Raw genomic sequence first — 12168 nt, 5'->3', positions numbered from 1 at the left:
CAAATAACAATAACATTAATTCAGGGCGCTGGCGCGGGGCGTCCGCCTCAGACAGCTCGGAACGTGCACGGGCTCCGGAGCCGGGAGCTAATGAACCCGAAACTCGACGTGAATTTCCAAATTGCTCACAACAGAGTTTCGAAGCTCTATTAGGGAGAAAAATGCTGATTCTCTCCAAGTCCCTCAAGGGGAAAAGCTGCACCAGCACCAGCAGTGGCAGCGGTGGCGGCCGCAGCGGCAGCAGCGCCGCTGCCCCCACTCAGAGTCGGTGCTGCCCCTGACCGCAGGGGGCCTGGGGGGTGGGGCGGGGGTGGCACCCAGCTGTGGGCCTCCCAGAGGCCCTGGGCAGGTGGGGCGGTGGGGGTGCCGCCAGCGGGAAGCCCCGAGGCCCCATGCTCACCTTCTCCTTGGAGACGTGGTGGGAGAAGGGGCAGGTCCCGTCTGTCTTCTTGCAGGTGCCCCGGACAAACCTGCAAACGGGAAGGGAGGACCGAGAGGCTGCGGCCGGGCAGCCCCGCCCCCGCCCCCCACCCCCAGGGCCGGCAGGGAGGGGCACCTGGTGCACACGGCCACCTTCTCGGGGTCGTGGATGTAGGGGCAGTGCTGGCCGCGGTTGCACCGACCAAAGCGGTTGTAGTACATGCAGTACTCCTGCTTCCTCTTCCGCCTCCGCTGCCGCGCCTGCCGGACGATGGCCAGGCTGCGCTGGACGGCCCGGCTGAGGACAAGGCAGAGGCCCGTGAGCCCGGCTCTCGGGAGGCAGGGCCCACCCCAGCCCCGCCCCCAGGGACCTACCTGGCCAGGGAGCGGCTGCAGCTACCCGCAGGGTCCAGTCGGCCTGGGGGAGAGAGGCGGGGTCACCCCAGGCCCTCTGCCCAGGGCTCTGCTCTGCCCCCTCAGGCTCCTCAGCCTCTGCTTGGGCACTGCCGCGCCTCCAGGAACCGCCTGACTTGACGGGGACAGTGCTGGAGGCCGGGAGCTGCCGACCCCCCCCAGCCCCAGCCCTGGGCAGAGCAGAGGCCAAGGCCAGACGGCAGAAACGGGCAGGGATGAAGGCTTGGGGACCAGGTGTGGGGGCACGGCTCCCCACAGCCATACTGGCTGCTAGTCAGTGGTCTCAAGACAGGTGGCCCCAGGCACAGTGGGTGGCAAGACCTCTCAGACACCTCCCTCTGCCTGGAGCAGAGCCCAGAGCTGTGTGACCTGAGTGGGGTCTTGAAATGCCACCTGGCTTGGAGGGAGCTGGGAAGGGCTTGAAGTGCTGTAATAGACGGGAGTTCCCTGGGGGCCTCGGGCTTAAGGACCCTACATTGTCGCTGCTGTGGCTCGGGTTCACGCCCTGGCCCGGGGAACTTCTGAGGACAATAGGCATGGCCCAAACACATAAAATACCGTAAACTAAAACCAAAAAAGTGTAAGGCTGCAAACCCTGAAACCCCCACCACCAGGCAGGCCCCGAGGTTAGCCGTGTGTCCCCCGCAGCCTGCGCAGACCCCGACCAGCACGTGCAGCTCCCAGGCCCTGACAGGCGCCAGCTCTGCACAATTCTGAAGGTGCCTTATAAGATGCTCCTCGATAAATAAATACAAAAAAAAAATATTAAAAAAGCAAGATGCTCCTCAAAACCCAAAGCACGCAAACCAAGCAAGGCCTCCCTGGTGGCTGACCGCGCCTGAGGGGAGCTGTTCGCAGGGGCCAGTGGCCACAGCGGGGATTTGCGTGGGGCTGGAGTTGGGAGCAGGGGACACAGCACAGCTGGGGGCAGTGTCAGGTGGTCTTTCAGAAGAGGGTCTGGACTAACACGCAGCCCCGCCTGGCTTCTAGGTGCCAGGCTGCTCCCGGGACCCAGGTGGGCAGGACAGGGTGAGAGCCTCCCCAGGGCGGCCACAGCGCCTCAAACACAACAGGACCCTCCCAGCCCGATCCGATTTCCCACAGGCAGCTGCTCCAATGGATCAGGCGGCAGGAGGCGCAACGGACAGCACGCAGAAATTCTAGGGACCTGAGGTGAGGACAAAGCATCCTGGGTTTAAAAAGGGATGCCCCTAAGGGGCCTGGCCCTGAGCCGCCCCCAGGGAGCCGCATGGGAGTCCCAGGCCCGGCTGGTGGCCGGACACGAGTGGGGCTGGTTACAGGGTGTGAATGGGGAGGGGAAGGGGACAGTGACACAGGAGAGAGAGGGGCTTGTGGGGAGGGGCTGAGGAGGACCTGGGGCAGCTCCAGGCCATACTGGAGTCTGATTTCTAGGCTGGGGACACCCATCCTGGAGGTGGCAGTGGAGGCCAGTCCAGATGGCACATGCGGGCCCCACACCTGCCAGCCTGAGGGTGATGGTACAGTGTGATAGCTGTGGGTGAGCCGGTCTTCCCAGCCGGTCTTCCAGGCTGCTGGTGATGCTGTGGTGTCACCTGCTCCCTCCAGGAACCGCTGCCCTCACGTCCTGTGTCTGCCCGTCAGACCGGCCCCCAGGCCTGGCTGCTGGCGGGGGGAGGGATTTACTCCCTTTTCCACTTTTGCTCTTAAAAGATGCCGGGGGGGGGGGGGGGGGGGGGGGGGGGGGTTGTAGGGCTTGAGGTGGGAGTTTTTACAAGGACAGGAGACAACTTTTCAAATGCTTTGCAGTGTTAAAAAATGCACATAAAGTAGCTGGCTTCAAAGAGACCATGGGGTGCTGAGAGGCGCTAAAAAGTTCAGCTGAGCACCCCCAGCGGGCTGAGCCTTCTGGAGAACTGGCACTTCCCAGGGATGGTCCCAGAATAGACACCCCAGCTAGGCAGCCCCGCCCAGCAGCCCCCCACCCCCGCCCTGGCAGGGTCACATCTGGCGGGGGAGGGCCTCTGGGCTCAGAGGATTCAGACAGGCAGCGCGACCAGCCCCCCAGCCTGCACCCCCACCCGAAGGGCCCAGGAGGAAGGGAGGGTGGGGTGGGGCCTTGGGTGCACGTGCGCTGTGTGGCCTGGGAGCACCCAGGGAGGGGTCGGGAGGTCCCGAGTCACGGATGAGGCACAGAGACCCCCCCCACCTGCCTAGGGGCAGGTCTGCAGCAGGGAGATGCCCCCCAGTCTACCCCTGCCTCAGTCTGGGGCCTGGGAGCAGCCCGGCAGCCAAGGCAGACTTGGACCAGCACGCCCCGGGGGGGGCAGTCGCCACGGCTCACACTCAGGGGCACTCAGGTCCCAGGCCAGAGCACATGGGGAGGGTCCCAGGGTGGGGCCCTCTGGGGGCAGGCCCCAGGTTCTGGGGAGGGGGGTGTGCAGGGGGAGGGCAAAGCCTCTTCCCGGAGGACAGCACTTTTCTTGCTGAGGTCAAAGTTCCGTCGACGCCGGAGGAGAAAATTTATTTCTTTAATTATTCTCGAAGTGGGCCACTGGTTGCAGGCACTGCCCCAGCTGAGAGCCATCTACCTTCGCACAGCCCAGAGCCGGCCACCCTATGGGGGCCCGAGCAGCCCTGCGCCCCCAGAAGGCTGCCCTGCCCCCACCCAGGGGTGAGGCTGGTCAGCGGGGAGGGGGCCCCCAGGGACCCCACAGTGCGGCCCGCCCGCCCGCCGGCCAGAGGCAGGGCTGGGGAAACCGGGAGGCCAGGATGAGAGTCCCTGCCTCTGCAGAGCTCAGCACTTGGCAGGGAGCCGGCTCGGCGTGGCGTCCTCCCAGCCAGACGTGTGACAGCCCCTGAGCCAGCGGCCAGCCCAGGCAGGGCCCCCACAGCCCCGAGCGCCTGCTCAGACTATAGCCCCGGACTCTGGCTGCATCTGAGCCCTCCAGGCACCTCTCTTCCCACCATGGATGCAGAAGCAACGGGACTGGGGACGTGGGAACCCAGGACAGCCCCAAACCACTCCCTGTCCAGCCCCGAGGGAGGCCAGCGGGGAGTGGGGCCAGGGCCCCGCCTGCCTGGCCAGCCATGGGTAGGGTCTAGGCGCAGAGTGAGGGCAGAGGTGCCGGGGGGCCCTTTGCCAAGGAGGCCCGGGGCAGCTGGGTGGGGGAGGACCCACAGAGGGGCCAACCAGGACCTCGCTCCACAGTGGCTGCTACGGGCCCGTCCACAGGAGGAGCCCGGGCATCCCTGCCCCGTCCACTGCCGCAGGCCTGGCGGCGCAGCTCAGAGAAGAGCCCCGCTTCGTCCAGGAGGAGGCAAAGGACAGAGGAGGGTCTGAGACCCACAGCCGGATGGGGCCCCACAGACCACAAACGCCCAGGCTGCAGGCCCACCGCGAGCGGAAGGAGAGCGGTCCCCCCCAGTCTCACCAAGGCCCCTGAGGAGGCCCCGCGCTGCACCAGCTACCCGCCTGCCCCCTGGGGAAGCTCAGGAGCAGAGGCCGGGGGGGTGTCCAGCCCAGCGCCTGGAGGAGGAGGCGGGAAACAGGAGGAGCAGGGCCTTGGCAGGTGCCTGTCCTGCCCTAGGAGGCAACACACCTGGCTTGGCAGCAGGCAGCCGGGCCCACAGACAGGCCCTGGGCGGACAGGCAGGGCTTCGAGGAGGGCCTCTGGCTGCTGCCCACCCCACCTCCTCCCTGGGCCGGCCCTGCGGGGCGCTGGGCCCGTACAATCCCCACACCGCCTGCAACCTCATTCTTTTTTTTTTTTTGGACAGAAAGGAAGGGACTGAAATTGGACTGAAACCAAAATCGTTTTCTAGTTAATTTGTACAATAAGTGAATCCAAAGCATTTCCCTCTCCTCGGCCTGTTCCCGCAGGCCGCGGGAGCGCCCGTGGTGGCAGCGGCCGCCTCCAGACACAGTTGGGAGGCGTTGCCAACGCGATTAGGCGCCGCAGCCCCAGGTGTTCCCTCGCCCGGGCCGTGTTCACCGTACCTGGCTCATCTCCTTTGTCCAGGAGCAAACCTCGGAAAATCGGAGGCAGCTCAGCCAAGCAAGAGACCCCGAGGCGGTGCACCCGGGTGGTCCCGGGGGCCTCCCCATGGCACCACCCACTTCCCTGAGGGGCTACCCCCAAGGCTCTGCCAGCAGGAGTGATGGGCCGGGGGCTGCGCCATCTGGGAAGCCCTCCCTCGGATCTGGTGGAGGTGGGGGCCGTGCCAGCCGTGGCCTCAGAGCAAGGCTGGAGCGACTGTGCCCACAGCCCACGAGGAGCCTCACCTGCGCGCAGGAGGGGCTTGCTGCCCCCGTCGCCGCTGGGCCGCCCGGAGGTCTTGGAGAGCTTGTTGGCCGACACCTTGTAGAGAACGCCTCCGATGCAGCGGTAGCCTCTGCTCCGCCACCGCGGGGAGCCAGTCTGGGCTTTCCCACCCACCACGGCCGGACGTGGGCGGTTCAGCACCAGGGACCTGCCGAGACAGGGGGGAGCCCGTCAGCCCAGCCCCGGGGCCTGCTGTCAGGAGCCTCTGTCCCCCACCGTCTACCGGCCCAGGGAGTGGCACCCCCCCAACCCTCCAACCAGGCTGGGACCATGGGAGCCCCCAAAGGTCCAGCAGGGGACACACCTCCCCCTCCAAACAAGCATGCCTCTGGGACACAAGCACCCGGGCCCTGGGCACCTGCACGACGGCAGCCCTTGCGGGTGCAGGCCAAGGCCACCACCCAGCATGTCCTCCCCGGGGTGCTGCCCCGGTGCAAACCCCTGGCTCCAGGACAGCTGTGCTGCGGGGTCGGCAAGCTCCACTGCCCGCTCCTCCTCCTCTACCCACTGTGCGGAAAGCCAGGCACTGGCACTGAGAGGGGACAGTCCCACAGACCCCACCCAGGCAAGCTGTTTCAGGGAAGGACTGGAGTTGCCTCAAGGTCAAGGGCTGGCGGAGGCCTGGGCCCCGCGTGGACAACCAGGGCAGGAGGGCAGATGTGGGGCCACAAGGCTCTGACTGCCACCTGCCAATGTCTTCCCTCCCCATTCCTGGGCCCCATCCCGCCAGACGTGCACCCCCTGCCCCTGCCCAGAAGCCCAAGGGCAAATGGGTGGGGAGACACCTCACAGACCCCACGACTGCAGTGGGCACAGACCCCCAGGCTCAGGCCCACAGACCACGGGCTCGCAGCTGCCCTGGCTGACTTGCTCTCCAAGCTACCACAAGGGTCCAGGGCCCTTCTGCGGCGGAGGACTCAGGACTCCCAAGGCACTTGGCCTTGGCCCTCAGGGTGCATTTCAGCAGGGATTTGGTTATGCAAATTGAGCTGAACTCCACACCGGCCCAGCCCCTGCTCCTAAACACCGAGTGCACACTCGGGCACCCGTGGCCAAACGGGGCAAGGGTGTTTGTGCCGGCGTGCCCCGCCTCTGCTGGAAGACCCCCAAGTGGCAGGAGGGGCAGGGGCAAAGAAGGCGACCCTACTGCAGGCAACGGGGCCCAGCGGGGGAGCCGGCTGGAGCCAGGGCCCGTCCTGGGGGCGCCCCCACGGCACCCTCCCTCTGGGCTCTCCAGTGTGCTCCTGTAAGGCCTTTCCCTGGGGGGCGTACGGACCCAACTCCACTGGGCGGCCACAGACCCTTTCCGGGTTACCCAGGGCCAGGAGGGGTGCTCCAGACCTGGGTGGGAAGTGCAGACGGGATGGGCAGGCCTCAGGGCACGCTGGCACACAGGCTGGGAGGCAGGCCGGCCCAGGCAGGTAGCAGTGGCCATCAAGGCCCCCGCTGAGCCCAGCAGCCCTCCTGGGCCTCCATCTCCACCTGCAAGTCGGGGTGGGCCTCACCCACGGCGCGAGCGGGGTGCAGGGACGTGAAGCTGCAGCGTCAGGCAGGAAGCGCCGAGGAGGCCACCCAACAGCACTTAGCCCAGTTTCCCTTAATTAAAACTCAAGTTCACAAACACCCGCCATGGAGGGAGTGATTCCCCCCCCAAAGGTCCCCAGCAGCCCAGCCCATGCTGGCCGTGCAGACAGGCTCCAGCGGCCCCTCGAAGGACTGGGAGGGCCAGGTGGGGCAACATCTTCTGGGGGCAGCAGCCAGACCCCCAGGCTTCCTCCCACCCTGGCTTCGGGGCACCTGCTCTGTGCCCTGGGCTCACACAGAGGCCAGGTGGAGAAGGGGCAGGACAGACAGGGGCTCCAGGCCCTCTGCAGGAGCTGTGGCTATTGTCCCAAAGGTGGGGACCCCCAGAGTTGGGAGTCCAGGCCAGTGGTCACCACAGCTCACTCCGCCAGAGGCTGACAGGCCCCCGCCAGCCCCGCCGCCGCCAGCCCTGCACTGTCCAGAGCCTCAGCGGTCTCCCGGCCCACAGGGCGGCTGCCTGCTCAGCTGGCAGCCCCAGAGAGTGAGGGGCCAGTCGTACCCCCGCCCCCAGCCCCAGCGTGCCTTGCACAGAGATGAAGAGACTGCACCTGCCAGGAACACAGACACTTGGGGGCTCCCTCCTCTCCGAGCCCCTCTCCCACCCCCCACAGCACTGGCGAGCACAAAACACACGTGACCGACAGGTGGCAGGACACCTTGGGAATAGAGGGAGGAAGCAGGGCCCTGGATGCCTCACCCTTTGAGGGGGCAGGAAGCCGCACCTGTGGGCATGTGCTCCTGTCTGAGGCTGGACAGGGATAGGCCACCCTCAAGAGGTAGCAAGTGGCGGCCCAGGGAAGCGGCAGCCTGGCCAGAAAGGGCCTGGCAGGGCGGGAAGCCAGCAGGCAGAAGGCACGGGAAGAGAGCTCCGACTGTGACGCAACAGGATCGGCAACATCTTGGGAGTGCTGGGACGCAGGTTCGATCCCCAGCCCGCCACCGTGGGTTAAGGATCCAGTGTTGTCGCAGCTGTGGCTTAGTTCGTGGCTGTGGCTCGGGCGTGATCGCTGGCCTGGGAGCTCCATGTGCCACGGGGCAGCCAAAAAAAAAAAAAAAAAGGCGACACGGGAAGCTTTAGGACAGGGCGTATCCCAGCCCCATGGGGGGCCCCATGAGGCCTGCACCCCACAGCTCTGCACAGAGGCACCTCTGTCTGGGGATGTCGCTGGCCCCTCTCCAGGAGAGGTGGCTCCGTTAACCACTGTCTTCCAGGATTTGCTCACAGCTAATGTCTCAGGGGACACTTCCTCCTCCACACCGAGACGCGGTTGATGCCCGTGGGCAGAGCGAACGTGACCAACCTTCCTTTCCCACCCAACAGCCCAGGGCCCTGCGCCCTGGCGGCAATTCTGGGCCGGCGGTGGCGGTGGCGGTGGCGGTGGCGGGCGGGCGGGCAGCGGCGAAGGCAACCTCTGGGAGGGGAAGGCACTGGGGTCCTGCCCCGAAGCCCCACCCTGCCCACCGGGGACAGCCCTGGAGCTGCAGCCTCTGGGGACACACCCAGCAGCCTGGGAGGAGCTGGGAGAAGTTGAATTCCCAGAAGGTGACCTGGGGTGGCCCAGGGGAGGTGGAGGCACCCCAAGAACTCAGGGGAGGGCTGGCCAGGGCCCACCTGCCCATGGAAAACGGGCGCAGCCCAGAGGTGCACGGTCCCCTCTGGTCCCGCTGACTCTGGGCCTCCGGCCTGGCAGGCGCAGGGCGGGGGCGCTGGGGCAGTGCCTTGTAGCTTCTCACGGCCGTGGGTGTCAGAGCGCGGCAGCCCATCGCTACCCTAAGGGAGAGGGCCGCCTTCAGAAACCAATGGCATTGAGAAGAGGGGGTCAAATGAATGAGATAATAGCAGGGCCAAGGACCCGCAGAATGCTCCTGCCCTCGCGGCAAGGGCCTGTAATTCCTTTTCTACAACAGGAGCCCCAGATCTAAAGGCTGCTCCCATCCGTCCAGCAGGCCCACGCCGCCAGGAAATTTCATTAACGCTGGAAAATAGGAAAGGTATTAAGCGTGGATAATGAAGGCCAGGGAGGGACCCGCGCCTTAAGATAGTTCTCTTTCTCGCCTTTGTAATGGGAGGCATGAACTTTCCCTTCAAATCCATTTCTAATCCATTTGAAATACTACAGCAAATTATCTTGCCTTCAGCCCGAAAGCGGCCAGCCAATTTACTCCGAATAGAAGTGACAATGCCCCAGGATTTATCACCATAACCTTGACTACACCGGGGTGAGGGCTGGGCCTCCCCTCACCCGCGCCCCCCCCGGGGGGGGGCACGAAGGACGGGTGGGGGGAGATAACGTTTTAAATGAAAAGCGGTGGTAACGGGGAACAGGGAGAAAGACACACACACCACAAAAGTAGGTTTAAAAAGAAAAGCAGCCCTTGTGTCCACTGCCCTGGGGAGCAGCTGGAAATTGCCAGGCTCTGCCCTCCACAGCCCGCTCACCGGCTACACCTGGGAAGCGAGATGAAGACTCTAGGAGAAGGACCCGAGAGGAGTGGCCTCAAGGGCTGGGCGGGGAGGGACAGCTCTTGCCGAGGAGCCAGGGTGAGCAAGATGTGCGGCCTGCCGGCAGGGCGCACTGCTGGCCGCGCCGAGAGCACCCAGACCACCAGGGCTCCGCAGCCCAGGGGTTTGGAAGGCTGCTCCTGGACACCAGGCTCCCTGCCCACGCTGGGTGCTCCTGCTGCGTGTCTGCTTCTCAGGCTGCGCCGCTGAGCCGGGCTCCCCAGGGCATCCTCGGCTGAGTGATTCCGGGCAGCCTGGGGCACCTGCCTGCCCCAGTGATGGGAGCTGACCCACAGCAGCCCATGGTGAGTGCACCCCAGGTCCTGGGCTGAGGACAGGCAGCCTGCCCGGCCACCACATCACCTGAAGGCGCCCGGAGTGGCCCGCTCCTGGCCACGGGCAGGATCAGGGGCAGGGAGGCGAGGGGCAAGGAGCCGGCCGCTGGCCTCCAGCCTCCCGGACACCCTGGGCAGGGCGAGCTTCCCACTGCAGCTGTGCCTAGGTGCCTGGTCTCCTCGCCACGTCCACCGGCCTTTCAACTCATTCCGACTCGGGCCGCTGGCACTGCCCCCCAACTCACCGACTCAGGTGGGCGGCAGGACCCTGCTGGAGCTGAAGGGCTGCCCTGCTCCAGCTGATCCAGTCCTGAGGGTGTGCAAGGCCTCGCAGCACCCGGCCATGGGGACCCAGGGCAGGTGGGGGCAGACCCTTCTGCGGACAGGCCAGGCCAGAGACCCCGCACCTGGACAAGAAGTTGCAGGTGCAACGAAGGCCATTTTTGCATGGGAAGGGCTCACAGGCACAGGGGTGTTTTGCCGGCATGTCTCTCTGACCCCCTCAGGGAGCACCCGGGGCCCTGGACGTCCCCACAGTCTGCTTCCCTCTGCGTTCCCTGCTCCCTCCCTGGAGACCCGCACCTCTCCGGTGACCAGGCCCAGACCTCGGGCACTGAGGCACCTGCCTCCCTGAGCCAGCCTGCCCTCTGACCCCAGACGCAGGCTGGGTCCTGCCCTGGGGGTTCCCCGCACCCGCCCTGTCCCAGCAGTTGGCATGAAAACCACACGCCTGATCAAGTCCATCCCACCCCACACCCCCCTGCGCCCAGCCGGGCCTCCACCTTTTCACATGCTCATCTGTGAGGAGACCCTGCAGGCCCAGCGCTCGGGCCCCCACCGCTCGCTGCGCCCACACCCTGGAAGTTCCGCTTCCTGCGGAGCACCGGGGCCCCTCCCCAAGCCTGGCCCTGGCATGTGTGGTTCCTCCGCCAGTCTCAAGTGTCCTCCCCGAGACCGAGCTCAACGTCAGGTCCCTGGGGAGCCTTCGCTGACCCCCGAGGGCTGGCTGGCTCGGGCCCCGGGCCGCAACACAGCGCAGCACAGAGCGCGCATCGGGGCAGGGGCCGTGCTGGCGAGCGGGGGCTCCAGCCTCTGTGCGGTGTGAACGGCACCAAGAGGGGGACTGGGGGCCGCCCGGCCCCACACTCTAGTGGTCTCTGGAGGGTTAGGTGAGAGGCAGAGAGGAGCAGAGGTGGCAGAGGCCCCCCGAGAACAAACAGGGTGCAGTGTCGGAGAAGCCCGGATGGTGCTGCTGGACGGACGCACGGGGCGCCTGCTCTAGGAAAGGCCTCCGGGCATCGTCCGGGGGCGGCAGAGGGGCTCGACCAGGCTCCGGGGCCGGGCCAGGCTGTGTGCGGCGGCAGTGACCGCGCAGGAGGCCGACAGGCTGGCCGCGGAGCAGAGAAAACAACCGGGGCAGCATTTTTCAGGAAATGGAGCGCGGTTCCGCGCAGCTCGGAGGCGAGCAGGGAGTGCGGCGTCAGCAGAAGGGGCGCCCGGGGAGGCGGCTGTGCGCAGCGAATCCCAAGTAGGTCAGGCTTAGCCGCCACCGTGACGGCTGCAAACTGCTTAAGTGGGCTTTCCGCAGAAACGCTGACGGGCGCTCGGCTCGGGGCCCGGGGGCCGCCGTGCCCTCCCGGCCCGTGCCTCACTCGGGGCCCCCGGCCGTGCGGGGCGGCCTGTGGCCAGGTGCTGACAGATCCTTCTGGGCTCTAGGCGTGGCGGGACAGGGTCCCTTGGGCCAGGAGGGCCCAAGGGGCGACCGTGGCCACCTGACCTCCTAGGACCCTCCTCCCATCACACAAGCCCTCACCCCCATGTGGCCCCTGGCGCCCACCTGCGGTGGGCAGAACCCCTGACAGCAGAACTGGAGGCTGCGGGGGGGTGGGGGTGGGGCAGGAGCTGGACCCCCAGCCCGGGGCCACCTGCGACGTCAGCACGGACGGACTGCTCCTCCCAAGGGGACCCCAGTAATGCCCCGAAACGATCGGGGCGCCGAGGCCAGCGGCTTCGGGTGGGCGACACTCACTGCACTGCCTCCAGCACAAGCGCTGTGGCGGATGGCGGGGCCGTGATGGTTTTATGAGCTCACATCTATCCAACTGGTGTTTCGATCAATGGACGCATTACAAGCTTTCCCTTTAAGAGCCTAATAAACAACAGGATGGAAAGTAAAATTCTCCATAAAATGACACTTTTAAAAATCCATTTCGGCTGAAGCAATTGGTGTTTTGTATGTCAGCTGCAAAAAACAGGTATTATTGGCCCTTAACGGCCCCACTCAGAGTGCAGAGTTCAGCCTGCTGGGCAGACGGGCCGGGAGCCCAAGATCAGGCAGCCGCATGGCTGGTGCGGCCCGGGGGGGCCTCGAAGCTCTGCCAGGCTGTCACCCAGGACTTCCCGGGCCCAACAGCTCAGCTGGCTGGTGAGGACTGGCCTGTCCTCTGCTCCCTCGGCCCCCCCCCCACGTCTCTCTCCGAGTCCCCCCCATTCCCGCATCCACCAACACCCCAACCCCGCTCACTGGGCTCAGGCAGTCCAGCCCGCCCCTCCCCGGGCCTCTCCCCCAGGGCCGCCTCTGGCTGGGGCTCTGTGCTGGCAGCAGTGC

General features: G+C 66.1%; 1 protein-coding gene across 3 annotated transcripts in view; it reads right to left on the bottom strand.

Annotated features, from left to right (window-relative positions):
- Positions 1-12168, bottom strand: part of ZC3H3 (zinc finger CCCH-type containing 3) — a 73671-nt gene that overhangs the window by 18313 nt on the left and 43190 nt on the right. For all 3 annotated transcript variants that reach the window (XR_014843207.1, XM_021090417.2, XM_085021426.1), the window contains 4 exons: positions 5099-5286; positions 796-838; positions 557-718; positions 401-470 (listed from right to left, as the gene is read on the bottom strand). Coding sequence is in view for 2 of the 3 variants with exons in the window: in XM_021090417.2 (XP_020946076.2) it covers positions 401-470; positions 557-718; positions 796-838; positions 5099-5286 (463 nt within the window). In the remaining variant the exon portion in view is untranslated. The remainder of the gene's footprint in view (positions 1-400; positions 471-556; positions 719-795; positions 839-5098; positions 5287-12168) is intronic.

This window comes from Sus scrofa, chromosome 4 (assembly GCF_054392235.1).
Source record: "Sus scrofa isolate SSC_HxYL_T2T_F1_AM1 chromosome 4, Sscrofa_HxYL_maternal_Yorkshire_Landrace_v2.0, whole genome shotgun sequence".
Classification (NCBI taxonomy): domain Eukaryota; kingdom Metazoa; phylum Chordata; class Mammalia; order Artiodactyla; family Suidae; genus Sus; species Sus scrofa.
The sequence above is the reverse complement of the archived record's forward strand: the minus strand, read 5'-3'. Positions and strand labels throughout refer to the sequence as shown.